The sequence below is a fragment of the Armigeres subalbatus genome, chromosome 2 (assembly GCF_024139115.2).
Source record: "Armigeres subalbatus isolate Guangzhou_Male chromosome 2, GZ_Asu_2, whole genome shotgun sequence".
Taxonomy (NCBI): domain Eukaryota; kingdom Metazoa; phylum Arthropoda; class Insecta; order Diptera; family Culicidae; genus Armigeres; species Armigeres subalbatus.
In genome coordinates this window covers 27,261,304-27,279,047 of record NC_085140.1, presented here as the reverse complement: position 1 = coordinate 27,279,047, position 17,744 = coordinate 27,261,304, and the positions used below count along the sequence as shown (strand labels likewise).

The following is a 17,744-nucleotide window of genomic DNA, read 5'->3' as shown; positions in this document are numbered from 1 at the left end:
ATTTGAACCCTCAATTTAGGGAACGGGTTTCGATTAGATTGACTAGCTTGACGGTCCATACAAAATTTCATAAATGATCATTAAAGAGAATGTGACGAAGAGGGATGGGGTGATGAATGTTTATTTTTGCATGACGTTATCCATTAATATTAGAAGTGGCTGTGATATATTAAAACAAACAAACAAATATTTTGAATAATATCTTTGAACTAAAATCGCTTCATTTGTAATTATCCTACCGTATTATTGTATAATTGATCTTTTACACAGTTTCTGCTAAGCAATGGATTTCCCGTATATCGATTTGATTAAAAACAGACATAAAACACGCACTTTGCTGCCACCACCCTTCGGTAGCAAAAATATCAGCGTTCTCATCATCAAATGTTGTTCAAAATTAGCTTCAGATCATCCGGAAGACACCGTTTCATACTTTCCAGATGCTTCAGCAGCTGTTCGCGAGTATCCTTGGTGTTCAACTGCACCGGCAGGGCCGCCATCTGGGTGCTGCTGCAGAGCTGCAGTTTCTGCTTCAACCGCAGTATCATGTCGACGATTTCGACCTCGTGCTTCCCTTTGACCCATTCGGAGAGATTCGACTCGGAGAGCGTTTGCATGTGGAGCGCCTGGAGGGTTTGCTGGAGCTCGAATAGGCGCGATTCGTACCATCCCTTGAAGTTGGGGGACGAGAAGAACCGCTTGTAGAGTCCTTCCCAGTCTCCCTTGCAGGTGGGCGTAAGGTGCGGACCATTTCCATCCAGGGTGGATAGGAAGTCTTCTTGCTTGAAGGGATTCGGGAGGGGCGCGGATTTGAAGGGGGAGATGTCTTTCTGGAGAGGCATAAGCGAGGCAAGGTAGCGTTCCAACGGAATCATGAAGCTTTGAGTTAGTTCGAGAAAGTGCCGTCGGAGCAGAGCTGATTGCACCGATGGTGGACGTTCTGTTTTGATCCCGAGAATGATTTTCTTGATAAAAGCTTTATCCTTGGAGATAAATGGTTTGTACTGAGTATAGACTCCGGGGGACGATTCCAGGAGTTTGTTTGTAATCTGTTTTATTTTGGACAGCTTTGAATCGGATGATGAACTGGTATTGGTGGGAGTGACGGTGCCGGCGGGCGTTACAGTTTGCTTTTGCTTCTGTTGTAGGATGGTTTCGGTACTATCTTGTAAACGGATCATGTGAGGCCAATGTTGGAGAGTCTTGGCGAAAAATGGATTCGTAACGCCCAGGATGATTGATGGATGGCCGTTTTTGTTCTGGGTGAATTCTTTGAACTCTGTGTCGTGAATAGTAAAGTATGGACGACTTTCGGCGCAGTAGGACAACGGACTGATGAGGCTCATCAACGATTGAACCATATGGGAGCAGTCTGTTGGGGATGCACCGCAGACGACGATCGGCTCACCGGTTAAGATCAACTCCCAAAGTAGATGGATGTGTGGCAGGAAGAACTGAAGGCTTTTGAAGATGTCAATTTCATGAATCGAGGCAATGATTTGAGTTTGAGGGCTTGAAGTTATGGAAGCATCTGGTCTAGGCTTTTCTGTTGAAGCTTTGGAGTTCTGTTTGGGAATGGATATCTCGTAGATGCTTCCCAGGAGATGAAGGGACATGTTCTCACCTGCCATGAGCGACGGCCAATGGCAGATATTATCGCAGACAGCTTCCAAAGTAGGTTCTCCACTGGAGAAAAAGGCAGGTGCGATCAACGCGGTAAGCTCGTAGAAAAGATTGATGAACGGAAGTCTGCTGAGTAGGACCAAGCTCTTCTGGAAATAACCTCTTTTGAGTGATGCATCTTTGATTTGTCGGAAGTAAACAAAGCCCCAAAAGTGACCTGGATCTGCTTTATGCACCGGAAGACAATGGCAATTAAATTCTAAATGTTCTTCTCGAAGTGACGAAGACTCAGATCCGGGGGATACTCGAAGCCTAATATGGAACTGGGAGTCGCCCATGCATCCAGAGTTGGAATCCGGAAAGGCCAAGTAGCAAATATTGGTTTTCTCTTGCTCGGTGAGTATTACGTGCTTCGGGTAGATTAGCTCCATGGCTTGACCTAGCTCTAGGTCAAACGTTACTACGCAAATACAGTGGATCCATTCACTGAAACGATCCCAACTTCCGGCTTTTTCATCCAGATCGACGGTCGAATGAATAGCCAGCTTCTCCATAGCCATTTCCTGCTCTTTGGCGTCTTCTTCATGTTTTTCCGCCTCTAGTAGTAGTTTCTTATGTTTATAAACGATTCGATCAATTTCAAAGCGTTCCAATCTTCCTTTATCTAACGTGGCTTTTAGGTCGATATTTCCTTCAACGATGGCATGCAAAATCCCGTTTGTATCCGTGCTAAAAACCAATCCCACATCCTCAATATCCCCAAACGTTCCCTCAATCATTAACTTCCCCAATAACACATTATCACTAACAATGGCACTTTCACCCTCATACAGAAGCTGCAATTCATGAAAATTTTTAACACGATGCTTCACTTTCAGAGGAACTGTCGAGTTTCGACTAATTAGAATCCGTGGCGACTCTTCAGCTCCACTTTCTGGCACTAAACCGATCGATCGCGGCACTAGATCTAACCACAGGATATCCTGTATTTCTGCTGACTTTTCCCCGCTCAAGATTGCCGCTGCTATCGAAGCACCTACCACGACTGCTTCGTCCGAATTGATAGAACTACTAAGCGAACGCCGATCGAAGAATTCACTCAGCATCACTTGTACTCTTGGTATCCGAGAACTCTCGCCAACTAACATGATCTCGTGGATAGCGAACCGATCCTTTCGTGCTCTACGCAAAGCCATCTCGACGTGTAACATAATCTTGTCCAGAAGATCCCGATTGAGTTCTTCAAACTGATCCCGTTGCAACAAAAACTCAAATCGTTGACCTTCATACAAATTTTCGACGTCGATCAACGCTTGGTTCGTGTAGGATAAGGTTCGCTTTGCTTGTTCACAGGCTTTCCGCAGCATACGTAGGGCTTCCTTATTGGACGATATATCTTTGGAATGTTTATCCCGGAATTCCTTCACGCAATGCGCCACTATCCTATCGTCAAAGTCCGTTCCACCCAACTGATTATCCCCGGAAGTTGCCTTCACTTCGAACACTCCGTTGTAGATCGTCATGATCGACACATCCAAATGCCCTCCCCCTATAGAGCACACCAAAATCCACTGTTCCCCTATCACTTTCTTATTGATGCCACTGCTAATCGCCGCTGCCGTTGGCTCATTAACTAATCTCAGCACATTGACCCCTGCGATCGCCGCGGAATCTAAAACTGCCTGTCGCTGCCCATCGGTGAACCCAGCCGGCACAGAAATAACTGCCGATCCTACAGTTTGACCAAGCTTCCTTTCCGCCATCGTTTTCAAATTCCCCAACATCACACCACATATCTCCTCCGGGTAAAACTCTTTCGTTTCACCCTTAAACTGCACCCGCAGCTTATCCCCCTTCAGACCACCCAGTTTCCGTTTCACCTCCAGCACCGCATTCCCGGGATCTTTGTCGGCCTGTGCCAACGCATCTTCTCCGACCAAGCGCGCCTTATCGGTGAAGGCCACGCACGACGGTATCCGATGGTTGCCCGCATCGTTGGCAACGATTTCGAATCGCCCACGACGGTAAATTCCCACGCTGGAGAAACTGGTACCGAAGTCGATGCCGATGGCGAGACTGTTGCGATCCATTTCAAGCCGTTTGGCGCGCGCTGTCGACGATTGGTGGCAATGGCTGCGTCGACGTCGTTCAGTGCAATGTCATTTTGGCGCCGGTCGGTCGTCTGTTTCTGAAATGGGATAAAGAAAAACTTCGCGTTAAGCTACTGCAAATTATTTGCTTCGACGAGAGATATCTAATTGCTCAAGCGCGAGCTCGTGCAGTATGATTAAGATGCCAGAGAATCTCTAGTAGAGAATACTAACAATGCTATGTCGAGCCGTGGAGCTTTTGCCTTTGATAGATCGTTTTCATAAAACATTATAAGAGGGTCGAAGGTTTTGCACTTCACTGTTTGTTTAAGCCTTAAATTTTAAAGCTACAAATGTACTGCATTGATCGAATAAAAAATATGAAAAAACTTTCCCATTCATCTTCCAAGAAAAATAAATGTTTACAGTACTATCGATAGAAGCAAGCATGGTGGACGGGTTTGTTTACTCTTCGAGTTATGTAGTCTGACGTCGCACGAGTGTCAAGGGAAGGGAGAATGCGTGCATGTAAGACAATCGGTTTAAAAGCTACAGCTCAGCACGGTGCTAACACAAAGTCGAATAAATAATCCAACTATTTACCTACCTTCTTCCTGGTGTGTGCTCGTTTTCAATTTTGCCCGAGTTATTGCTTTGAATGATTTCCGTAATCAGCTAAGTCACAACAAAATCATTCCATAGACCGTAGATGAGCAGGAAGTGTTGTTTGTTTTGCTGATTTTCTCACAAGAAACTGACACAGGCAGACAAACAGCAGAAGTAAAGTGGACGAAGATTATATTTCCCATCAGCATCAGAGCCTTAACACTTTCACCTTCAAATCGATATATCCCCCACCATAATCTCTATCGGTCAATTTTCGCACTTCAACACTTCTATCATTATCACAACTGTTGTATTCTTGCGTGCACAATCTATCTTAATTTTAACAACATAAAATCAAGATTACTCACTACTTTTAGCTCCAGAAAATCAAATTTTCATTTCGAGCGACGATTGACCATCGTCAATCTTCTTTCTTTTGCGAGGGTCGATTATGAAGTGACGGGCACACCACTACACTACTATCGACCAACCAACGTGGATCTCTCGCTCTCTCTTGTGTGCCTGATACGCAGTCGCATTTGATTTTTTCTCTCGTTCTAAATTCGGTCTGACGTTTGTTATTACCTGGTTTCAGTTCAGTGGAGCACACCACTACCATGCGATTCGGGTACATTCGAGCAATTAATGGCAGAGGTTGGAATGAAACAAATCGATAAAGCGGTGGCCAGTGTGAGAGAAAACGAGAGAGAGCAATAATAATGGGAAGTATAAGGTACCAGGCGCTCACTGCGCAGCTGCGGCGACGATGCGACATCTGAGTGTGGATTTTGGAAAAACTTTTCAAACGCATGAGTTGGTAGAGGCAAAAGTAGGCATATACCTTAACAACAGATCAACAGACATTATCATAAAGATGTTCCCAACGACTATGAACTCAATGGTCGAATTGAAGTAAATTGATTGCGAGTTTTACATTCAGAAGGGCGAGTATCGTATACCTTCATGTTTGACAGTTCACACAAGCGCCATCTGTAAACACGAGATGGTAGTGGAGTATCTGTGCGATGGACTTTCAGGGAAATATTCTGGCTGTTCAGTATGTTTGTCTATGTCTTGAAGTAACAGCTTCTCCATCCGGATCAGCATTGGCGGTAATTTTACATGTCATCAAGAGAATTCCAATAATATATTCTATGACCTTTTGGATGCAGCATAATTCTATGCGAAGGTCAGCTTACTGGAGAAAGGTGTTCTCCTGTTTCCCCCTATTCCAGAAAGGTAGATTTAAAAATAGAAGGAAATATCTGCGTTTTGATGTAACATTCCATCCACCACACATAACTATGATTTGACACATGGCTGAGTTTAGGGTGAACGGATGCGCCGCCCGTAGCCCCAGGCATATGATTACTGGAACATTATTTTTTGGTACTTAGCGTTCCAAATCTCTTGCTATAAGCCATCAAAAATTGAAATCCAGGCCTGATCTGATGAGAATTACTTTTACCAAATAAATGTTTTCAATTTTAAGTTATCAAATTCCATTGCAATGTTTTTGCGCTATGTGAAACATGACTTACTCTAGATGTGAACCATATTAGCTTCTTCTTCTTCTTCTTCTTCTTATTGGCATTACATCCCCACACTGGGACAGAGCCGCCTCGCAGCTTAGTGTTCATTAAGCACTTCCACAGTTATTAACTGCGAGGTTTCTAAGCCAGGTTACCATTTTTGCATTCGTATATCATGAGGCTAGCACGATGATACTTTTTATGCCCAGGGAAGTCGAGACAATTTCCAATCCGAAAATTGCCTAGACCGGCACCGGGAATCGAACCCAGCCACCCTCAGCATGGTCTTGCTTTGTAGCCGCGCGTCTTACCGCACGGCTAAGGAGGGCCCAACGAAACATATTAGCATGAACCTTTAAATCAACAAACAGTCTTCTTCCATGAAGCTTATCCTGCTCCGATGTCTGGCACCGAAGCTGTCGTATGTCGCCTCGATATAGCTCCCACGAAAAACCTCTGTACCGGATGACGACCGTTCAACAATAACTCACAGCCTCTGCGACGATTTTAATACAACAATTTTGAGTACAGGAGAAGCACCTTCAGCGAAAGATAGCCGTTTAGATTTTTCATGTACCATCGTAGCGATAGAGATGAAAAAGTCCCATGCTCTCTATACAAATCGTTTTATTTGGGTACCCTGCTGGTCCATCCCAAACCCAATTCCAAATATGTACTGTATTTTGGATATCATAGTACACTTGTGAAATATTCGATATCTTACGTTGATACAAGATTCAGCTTCAGGCTAGCTAAACACGTTATTCATTAAATAATTTCTATTTTTTTAAAACAATTTTCTAATTTTTGTTCCATCCTCTAGTGTACCGCTCCCAATGTTTATATTTGATGATTGACTTATTCATAGCGATTTAGTCATATGTTAAACTTGCTATCTGACACAATTGCTGTGGGGTTTTGAGTTTTGATATTCGAAAATTTTAGCATTTATTGATACTTTTCTAAATGTAGTTCTAGTCCTATATTTTTTTTTCAAACTGTTCAGTTAGTTCTTTCAAAATATTTTCAAGTTGTTTTGAACCTACTGGTTGCAATATTTAATAGATAATTAGCGAAGCTCATCAGTAGGTATATAAGGCAATCCATAATGCAACGTACACACCAGTCAAGCAGTTCGACGAACATTGACTCCGCCCCCACGAAATCGCTTCGGTTGCTGCTTTGTTTGAACGTGTGTGAAGTTGTTCGAACAACCATTTGACAGTTGGCAGCTCGGTTGGAAAAAATTAAAACGGTTTGATTTTGGTTTGAGTTGTCGGGGGTGGAGTCAAGGTTCGCCGAACATGTATGAGCATTTGTAGTGAAGTTGCACAAACCCCCATATATTTTTTGATGGTTGGTGCTCGAGTTGGTGCTTCGGTCGTTCGTGTGTGATATTGTTGGTCGAATAAATTGATTGTTCGTGTCGCTGTTGGTAGAACTGAATGGATGTTTGAATAAACGAGAGGTGGAGTTAATGTTAGTCAAACTGCTTGACCGTGTGTACGTTCCATAAGACAGCTGCGAACAGCTGACGATTTTTGTTTACCTTGATTTTTTGACAGATTCTGACCGGACTGACAGAACAATTCAAAGGAAATTGTTAAGCGCGGTTTACACCAGAAGTGAGTTCCGTTCAACTGGATACACACTTTGTTTTGATTTCGATTGTCAGTCCCATCGCTGAATGTCCTCATGGACAGCCTAATTCATTTACCTCCATGTATTTTGAATTTAAACACAGAGAATATCCAACCAATAACAATGTAATTAAGGGTATGCGATAACACACTTTTTCTAACGAAACGAAATTTAAAATGTCTATGTTGATTCGAAACGAAACAAAACGAAATATAGATTTACTTTCGAGACTTCGAAACGATACGGAATCAAGTTCAATTGAATTCAAAATTTTACAAAACGAAACAAAACTTTAATTTTTTTTTTCGCGGAATTTTTATTGAATTGGTTTTACATTATGTACGCAATTCTGATTTCATTTTTTCGAAGTCAAATAACTGCTTTGCGACCAATACAGTTCTAGAAGAAGCAGTCTGTGATAAATGTATACCAGTTCAGTTGTATATCAGTAAGTATATAAAAATATATAAATTGTGGATTTTTTTGTGTACGGACTCAAATTCTGTTAAATACCTTATTTCACTTAAGAATTGTGTGATTATGTTTAAGCATACTTCATATTGTCTTATCAACGTGGATTTACGGTATTGAGCGAACTCAAAACCAGAAAATAAAAGCAAAAATTTTACTTTTTATCTAGTGGCATACTCATTTAGTTATCCATATCTGCAATGCGTATACGCCGATAGAGAATTGTTAATAGCATACATTTGCTCACTAGATGCTCAAATAGAAAATAAAAAGTCGCTTCGGCACAAGAATAAGAAGGCGATGTGCACAGCGGGCAAGGTGGATCGATCAGGTGGAGGACGATTTGCGTACCCTCCGCAGACTGCGTGGTTGGCGAAGTGCAGCCATGGACCGAGCTGAATGGAGAAGACTTTTATGTATTACACAGGCCACTCCGGCCTTAGCCTGGTAATAATTCGGCACAAGAACATCAGCCACACCGTGCTGCCAAAATGCGTGGAGCCTTTTTATTAATATGAAAATAATCCTTCATCTTTAATTGGAACACTATGTAATACGTTGACGATATGATGTTATTTATAATTCTTTCGATCAGGCTTGTCATTGGTCACCATCCATAGTCATAGTCAAGCAATAAAAAGCAACGTTTGACTTGCAGTATCATTCAATCGCAATAGTCTCGTAATCGTTTAAACGGCGTTGCATGACGGGAACAAAATGTGCTTGTCTCTGGTTTACATTACATCGCAAACCATATAAGGTATAACGCTTCATTGAATGAGCGCATCTGGTTATCATGGATATCGCGGACAATGTTTTTCATGGAATGATCTTCTTTGGATAGATAAAAGATGGTCACGAAGGTCACTGCAGTGAATAAGTTACCCATACACATATTGTGGCAAAGTTACCCATGATGTATTTGTCGTATCATAGCCTTAAAAAGTACAACCTTCACGGACCTAAATTGGTACAAATGATAGCATTCAAGCCAGCAGATCTTGAGGTTTTGAGTTCGATTTCTCAGTATATGTTTTACTCAATATTTTTGTTGTAATTATTTTATGTTCTAACTAATCCTAGCCCAGGCATTAAAAAAATCAGATCATGAGTAAAAATCGGCTATGATTTTTAGGCACCCTTAAATCATGTCCGATTGAGCTTAAATTTCGCATGGGGTCTTAGTTTGGGGTAATGAAACTTGTGAGCAATGTCGTTTTTTGAAATTCGAAAATGTCATTTTCATTGGCACCCTACTCGGCATGCATGCAGGAAGTCTTGAAGATCGCTTCTCCAATTTCTACCGATGGCATCGCTTATTTTTACAATTTTTCAGAATGGTTCTGTTTTGCCTTTCTACTAGGGTGGGTGAACCAATTGTCGCCATACATAAGAACAACTATTTTTTAAAAAATAAGTAAAAGGCATGTGGACTTAATATATCAAGCGAAAGGTTTTACTTCCTGCTCCTTAGAACAGCTGTGAAAACCACATTAAAATTTGTTATTGTTGCTGTATATTGAAGCAATTAGTGTTGCAAAAATGTCTAAATTCTTGAGAAGAGAATGACTGCCCATTATCGCAAACTATTTCTGCTGGGTCCCAGAACAAGCGATAATTTCTCGTAATTTGATGATAGTTACCTTACCCGTCATTAATAAAGAATAGCTACTTCAACAAATCTAGAGTAATAATCTGTAGCAACTAATACTTGATTCCCATCAGGAATTTCCATAAAATCAATGGCAATATTATCCCATGGTTTGCCGGACATTTCCGACCTAACAATTGAGACCGGTTCAGAAACAAGAACACATCCATGGCAATTTTGTTCTACCATGTTATCCATCCTATCAGGTATCAGAACGTCGGCTCAGGAGGCACGTTCCCCTCAATTTGGGAGATTTGTGCCATTGCCTTCACTGGCGTTTCGCATCATTTACCTGACGGAAAAGGGAGTGAAAAGGGGAAAGGAAGGGGAAGTGAAGTTGGAAAGGAGAATGAAACAGGTTTCTGGAGAAGGAGAATACAATAAATAATACGTACATACGATGCATTTTGTAAAACGCAATGAAACGCGAGGCATAACATATACTGGATAAGTCAAACAATGCAAATGCATATGATATACCATTTATAGGAAAGCCAATTATGTAGACTCACACGCATTAAGCTAGGGACGAAAGAAAGGTATCCCAAAAGCACGTCGAAGACGAAACACAGAGTGCACTGTGAAAACGCATAATGCAAATCCATATAGGTGACAGACACAAAGTCCATTGTAAAAACGCATAATGCGAATCCATATAGGTGACAATTTGTTGAAAAACTAAGTAAAACACATATTCATAACCCCATTCTTATTTAACCTCACGTTGAGATTGAATAAGAGTAGCCAATTATCTCGGAGAAGCAAAAAGTCAACTACGCCATAGCTCCGGTTAGCGCAGCGAGGGCTAAATACTGTGAAGGGGGCCCTGGTGCTTCACAGGCTCCGTTTGCGGTTAGGCTATTAGACCCCCCCAACCATTCATTCGTAGGCACGGTAAGCATACAGCCGCATCACACCGAGAATTAGGGGTCACCTGTATGGTGGACTTTTACCACTGGAACAGGCAATCCGTAATGTTATTCTTAGCCAGATGACCAGCTGCCGACACCAAACGGCTAGGCTGTTCGTGGAGAGAAGTTGGAATTGACTTTACGTCAACTCTCAATGTGGCTGAACAGCCAACAGTCATTGATAAAGAATAGCTATTTCAACAAATCTAAAGTAATAATCTGTAGTCCCATCAAGTATTTCCATAAAATCAATGGCAATATTCTCCCATGGTTTGCCGGGAATTTCCGACCTAACTATTGGATGTGAGACAGGTTCAGAAACAAGAACACATCCATGGAAATTTTGTTCTACCATGTTATCCATCCTAGACCACCACACCTCTGTTCGTAATCCTCGTTTCGTTGCTGTAATTCCATGGTGTTCAATTCAACCAGAGGAAAAATCTAAAATGCCCAAGGCAATTGAAATGTATTAATAATAACTAAAAATGTAACATAGCAACTATGGATGATAGTGTTAAGAAAACACGGAACACCTAGTCTAAGAGATGAATACATGCATAAGATAATTAGTAGAGTGGGGCGTGATGGTGATTTTTTCAAATCAATGGTTTTTCGAAGCCATTCTGGGTTCTGAATAACTGTGCAGAATTTGGGACCGATTGGTTGCTTCCTCGCTTTCCGCATCGCGTTTGAAGTTTGTGTGGAAATTAGTATGGGAGAACGTATTACCCGTAATGCTGGGTAGACACCTTTACGTGGTGTGTTACGGGGTAAGATCTACCACGGTTACATTGCCAGCTACAGGCAAATCCTGACCCAACGATTACCTTCCTCATTATCCAACTCCGTGGTACTTATGAGGGTGTCGCTAAGTCGGTGGCCTCTCGTTAAGTAAGTACTACATCAACACTTCCTTCCTCTCCCTAGTTACGGTGAAGATGGGCGTGGCCAGGAGTAGTAATCCTCATGCTTTTGTTATTTTTGTTTAAGACTGGAATCAAGGACCACTCCCCTTCTTGATTTCTGATAGCATTCTAGATAAGGATCTCAAAAGTAAAACATGAGTATCACTAGTGTCCAATCTACGAATTACACCGTAACAATGCTAATGCTAATGCTAAAATTAGTATGGGAGAACGTATATTTTTGCATTTCTACTACTAGAGGTTTCAGTTCATCGTAAACCAAGTGGCACATTGCGTTATAGTATAACCCAAATGATGCCGAAAACGAAGAAGGCACGTTGCTGGAACGTCCACGAAAAAAGTTATAACGCTTCGAAGATTGAGTGAAAATTTTTGTTTATTCTGTCAGCACTGCGGAACTACGTAGACCAATAATTTAACTGAGTGTTATTTGAAAATATAGGGATTTAGAGCCAATGGGAGCTATCCGGAATCATTTCACAAAGAAAAAAATCCGGCAAGAAGGAAGATGGGTTTTGCCCTACGTTAACCATAGGTTGTTCGGTAGTGCTGGCAGAAACATTGATTTTTTTGCATATGGTTTAAACAATCAATTTTCGAAACGTAATAACATTTCCTGTAGACTTTCCAGCTACATACCTTCTTCGGCAAAGTCTTTCGGCATCTTTCAGACTATATGCTAACGTATTGAGTCACGTGATTGATGAAGATTTGAATCCGGTAAGAGCAAAAATGCGAAAAAGTACGTTTTTCCGTACTAATCTTCTAAGGGTATGCGATAACACACTTTTTCCTAACGAAACGAAACGAAACGAAATTTAAAATGTCTATGTTGATTCGGATCGAAACGAAACGAAATATAGATTTACTTTCGAGACTTCGAAACGATACGAAATTTTAATTTTTTTTCCGCGGAATTTTTATTAAAATGGTTTTACGCAATTCTGATTTCACTTTTTCGAAGTCAAATAACTGTTTTTAGAGTTATAATAACAGAAGAGGCAGTCTGTGATAAATCGCCGCATTCTCGCCGCATATAACATTGGCGATAAGGCAATAATACTCCAGCATTTGTGCCGCTTTCAAAGGAATTCATCGTGGAGCGTGTGCTCCTGAATCTGATCAATTTTATATTAGCAAGTACATAAAAATTTAGAAATTGTGGGATTGTTCATATAAGGATTCAAATTTCGTTTAAAACCTTAGTTCACTTAAAGTTATGTACATAATTATGCTGAAGCATAATAATTCATATTTAGAGGTGTGTGCCGCCGCGTCCGACAGTTTTTGGCACGCCGCCTCCGCCGACATTTTTGGGTCGCTCCTTAGCCTAGCGACCATGTAAGACCATGCTGAGGGTGGCTGGGTTCGATTCCCGGTGGAAATTGTCTTGATTCCCTGGGCATAAAAGTATCATCGTGTTAGCCTAATGATATACGAATGCAAAAATGGTACCTTGGCTTAGAAACCTCGCAGTTAATAACTGTGGAAGTGCTGAATGAACACTAAGCTGCAAGGCGTCAATGCCCAGTGGGGGATGTGATGCCAATAAGAAGAAGAAGACATCGAGATATGTATATTATCGAGATGTAGAAGGCCCAAATGTATGTAGATTGGAGGGACCGAGAAAACTATCGACATAGGGAGTGATATCTATATATAGAACATCGAGATGTAGAGAGTCGACTGTATAACTAAAATTCAAGCTCAATCTGGCAAAAGGGCGAATGTCGCAAGAGAGAATTTTTTTTTCGACTATCCCTCTTTTAAATAAAAGTGACAAGCAGAAGATTTATTTGCGGTTTATAACCTCAAAAAGCAAGTTCTCACTGTTTTCTAGTTTTCTGAGGTAATAAACTTCAAAGAAATCTCCTGCTTGTCACTTTTATTCAAAAGAGGGGAAGTCGGTGAAGAGAATCCTCTCTTGTGACATTCGCCCTTATTCAAGCTAGAGCTTGAGTGGTTTGTTCAAGGGTTTGTTGGTAAGTTCGAAAGTTGGTTGGTCTAATACACAACATTTGGCTGAACATTTGAACGAACAGTTCCTTAGGCTGAAAAAACAGATGACCGAATACCTCAATTAGCCGAAAGGGTCATTTGGCCGAAATAAGCATTTGACCGAAAGTGTCGCTCGACTGAATTGGTCATTTGGCAGAAAATGCTGTTTGGCTGAAATGTTTGTTTTGCAAAAAGGACATTTTCGGGCCAAAGGATTTTTTCTGCCAAACAACCATTTTTACCAAATGACGTTTTCGGCCAAATGATCTAGTCGATCAAATGTCTTTTTCGGACAAACTACCATTTCGGAAAAATGACATTTTCAGCTAAAAAAACTGTTGGATATTTTTGACCATATTACCGTACAGTAAGCAACATTTTTGACCAAATGACCTTTTCTGTCAAACATCCATTTCGGCATAACGACATTTTCGGCCTTATAACCTATTCTGCCAAACGACTATATCAGCCAAATGACGTATTGGGGAAGAGTGCTTTGACCAAATGAAATTTCTGGCCAAACTGGTTTTTGTTGTATAACCGTTTTGCCCAAACTTTCATTTCGATCAAACAATTCTGCTGGATGATTTTTGACTTAACGTATTATTCGACTTAGTAGCTTTCACCGAATGATTTTCGGTCAAACGACCCTTCTTCTTTTTAATAATTTTGTTTTGAATTTTTCCGACGAATTTCTACAATACAACAAATTTCCTGTAGAAATCCAAAGAAATTCCTTCAAAAATCCGATTTTTTTCGTTGAAATACCAAACGGTTTCCCGTAAAATTTTTCAAAAAAATCACCTTGGAGCTCTGAATAATTTTGGTTTAGATTCCATAAAATTCACCTCTGAATTTCCGAAGAGTTTTCCAAAGAAAATTTGAAAATAATCCCGTGCAAATTTGATATTCTTATGAAAATTATGATCAATTCGCTGTTGAAATCTAATTTTGTTTTGTTGATGTCCACATTTTTAACAATCTCCAGTGGAAAATCTGAAGAATTTTCTGTGTATATTTCGAAGAATACTCAACAATAACTTTCCGTGGATTTTCCGAAGAATTATTAAAACTTCAAAGTAGTTGCCATGGAAAGTTCGAAAATAATTTCCAAATTAATTTTTGGAGAAACTCAGATAATTTTCTGGACAAATTCATCAGATTTTTCCGGCGAAATTCAAAAGATTATCCCGTTGATTTCTTGAAACATCCTGAAAAAATACAGAAAAAACTTAAAAAACAAACGTTAAAAATCTCCACGTGAATAGGCGTTAGCGATCAAAATTCCGGCAAACGCCGCCGCCGACGGTTTTCAGACCAGCGCTCACCTCTATTCATGTTGTCTTGTCAGCCTGGTCTTATAGTATCGTGCTCAAAATTAGGAAATTAATGCTTAGATTATTTTTTTATTTAGTGGGATACTCAGTTATGTATCCACATCTGCCAAGTGTATACGCAGATAGAGAATTGATACAGTAATATCCCGATTTTATCACCCCCCTGGTGAATTTTGGGGTGATAAAACAGGGTATGTGACAAAATTGGAAAAACAATATTTTCATTTTTTTTTAATTCATTCCACAAATATGAATCATTTTATGCCTTGGAAAGGCCAAATGCGTGAACGGTACCGGTTATTTCTTGTCGAAATTGCTTACAGAATATTTCCCAGGTACTCAGAAGTCGTTCATAATAAACTACAGGCGGTGAAAGTTATTTCATGAAAATCAATGCTATTTTTGGTACTATTTACGAAAATAAAAAGAATAACAAAATTTTTTGGGGCGACAAAATCGGGTCGAAAACGTGACAAAATCGGGACGTGATAAAATCGGGTCGAAAACGTGATAAAATCGGGGGTAGACAAAATCGGGGAGTGACAAAATCGGGTCAACACTGTATTACAAGACCAACATTTGAAAAGAGCGTAACAGCTATTTTAAATAATTTTGTGCTCTTCGGTGCAGACATTAGTTTTATCACTTCGCGTTCTCCCACACTAGCTACCGTGATCAGCATCAACACGATAGATTGCACACTGGTTAAACAAATTCCTGCTACGCGAGGTAGATTTTTTCATTCACTGCATTCCCACGATCGATTCCGCATTCATATTGTGCAAATAGTAAAAAAATATCACATAATTTGAATTTGAATCTTGGAAACACTGAAGACGTTTTATAGAAGAAAACTACATACGTATTTGTCTACTTAGAATGGGGTTATGTAGTAAGAGTTAATAGAAAAATTTGTGTAACCTTTAGTTTTGGAAACAACTTAACGATTTTGTTCTGCGGCGCAGCCTAAATTTTTGATAATATAAAGTATGGTTTAAGTTTAAATTTGTTTCGAAATTCCGCGGAATTCCGTTAAATTTCGTTAGAAGCTAGTTTTTTCTAGCGAAATTTTTGTAATTTTACGAAACGAAACGAAATCAAGAAATCAGATTTCGCCATGCTCAAATTCCGCGAAATTCCGCGGAATTTCGTTTCGAACCACCTGAAACGAAATTTTTCGAAATACCGCATATGCTTATAATCTCCATGTAAATTTAACACGCGATGCGGCATGCGAGGTTTCAGCCAATCGAGCCCATATTTTGCACAGTTGATTGGGGTCCCAAAACGATTTGGAAAACCTTGATCTCACTTGATCAGATGAAATTTGCGTTTTTCCATAGAACTGCGCCCCACTCTAATAATTAGCAAATAAAATTAGTTGAAAAAATAGCTGTAATTGCAAAAGTGAGGCTCGTGTGCGTGTGCAAGTTCTAAAATACGTTTTTGTAGACTGGTTGCAATCACAATCCATTGATTTTTGTATATTAGGGTCCAGTCGCTAGATAGGCTGTTTGCTATTTGTTTGTACCTTTCGGTCAACTGTCAAGGGGAAAGAGTTCTGTGGTTCATCTTTTTGAATTACGTTATTCACCTTTATAGTGGGCACTACTGGGTGTTAGGGATAAAACGATACCACTAAGGTATCGATATTTTTACTTTAAAGTGGTATCGAATAAAAGCATCGATACCACTGAATATCGAACTAAAAGTATCAATACTTACTTGTATCATACAAGTACTCATAAATTTGAAGCAAACATATTTTTTTCTCTCACAAGTAGTTATCCATAATTTATGTTGGATGAAACACTAAATATAGCGGAAAGCTTAAGGACAAGACTCCCGGAATCCAACTATAAATCTTCTCGCGTTTTCAAGGGCACACTACTCAATATGGAAGCAATGCATAACTAGTAGACCTCTTCATGTTTTCAAAAAGTATCAAAAATTCAACCGGTCAGCCCAGAATCACAATTCTTATGCTAAAATAAGCCTCCTGTCCAATTTTCAGCTAATTCGGATAAAATTTCGAGGTGGCTCAAGTCGATTTAGTGTTTTTGGGCTATTTTCAATTTTGAAAAAAATCTAACGAGAGATATAAACGCCGAAAACCATCGCAACAACCTCTATATGGAAGCTTTTGGTGTGCTCTACAAGTCTTGTGAATATTGCGATTCGTTCCGTTCACGTTTTGGCCATGTTAAAGTGATTTTCAAGCTTTAAAGTGCATAAAACACTCTTCCCCCTTAAAGTCGTTGTTCTACAAAATTCTTGAATTTATGACAAATCATTGTTACTTTTCTATATTTATTTTCCTCTTTTTTCCGTGGACATTTAGTAATATAACTTCTAATGTCCGATTTACCGTTAAATTCTTAAAAATCAGAAGCTGAACATTTGTCATTAATTTGCACGTTGGGATTTCGTCAAAAGTTGTTCGAACAAAGAAGCTTTAATTTCACTTGTTACTACGACGCACTAAATGGTAAAAGCATACAGACATATGATGAAATGAATCAAATTTGGAAGTCCATTGTTGTTAGCATCAAATATCATATAATTTGATTTATGTTTTGTTCGAATAACTTGTTTAGGGAAATCCTAGTGTGTAAATTTATGACAAATGTTCAGCCTCTAATTCTTAAGAATTTAACGGTAAATCGGACACTAGAAGTTATATTACTCAAATGTCCAGGGAAAAAGGAGGAAAATAAATATTTTAAATTAGCAATGATTTGTCATAAATTCAAGAATTTTGTAAAACAACAACTTTTGGGGGAAACAATATTTTTATGCACTTAAAAGCTTGAAAATCACTTTAACATGGACAAAACGTGAACGGAACGAATCGCAATGTTCACAAGACTTGTAGAGCACACCAAAATCTTCCATATAGAGATTGTTGCGATGGTTTTCGGCGTTTATATCTCTTGTTATATTTTATTCAAAATT

General features: G+C 39.8%; 2 protein-coding genes across 6 annotated transcripts in view; one reads left to right on the top strand and one right to left on the bottom strand.

Annotated features, from left to right (window-relative positions):
* LOC134218367 (serine-rich adhesin for platelets) overlaps nt 1–17,744 on the top strand; it is a 428,012-nt gene that overhangs the window by 281,980 nt on the left and 128,288 nt on the right. The gene's annotated exons all lie outside the window — the stretch shown is intronic.
* On the bottom strand, nt 188–4,768 carry LOC134218343 (protein DENND6A). Of its 2 annotated transcripts, none has more exons than XM_062697284.1 (2): nt 4,317–4,768; nt 188–3,811 (listed from the first exon to the last, which is right to left on the bottom strand). In XM_062697284.1, the coding sequence occupies exon 2, from the start codon at nt 3,711–3,713 to the stop codon at nt 381–383; it is 3,333 nt and encodes a 1,110-aa protein (XP_062553268.1). In that variant the 5' UTR covers nt 3,714–3,811; nt 4,317–4,768; the 3' UTR covers nt 188–380. The 2 variants fall into 2 exon arrangements, with proteins under 2 accessions (XP_062553268.1, XP_062553267.1); XM_062697283.1 differs by having other exon boundaries at nt 4,321–4,768.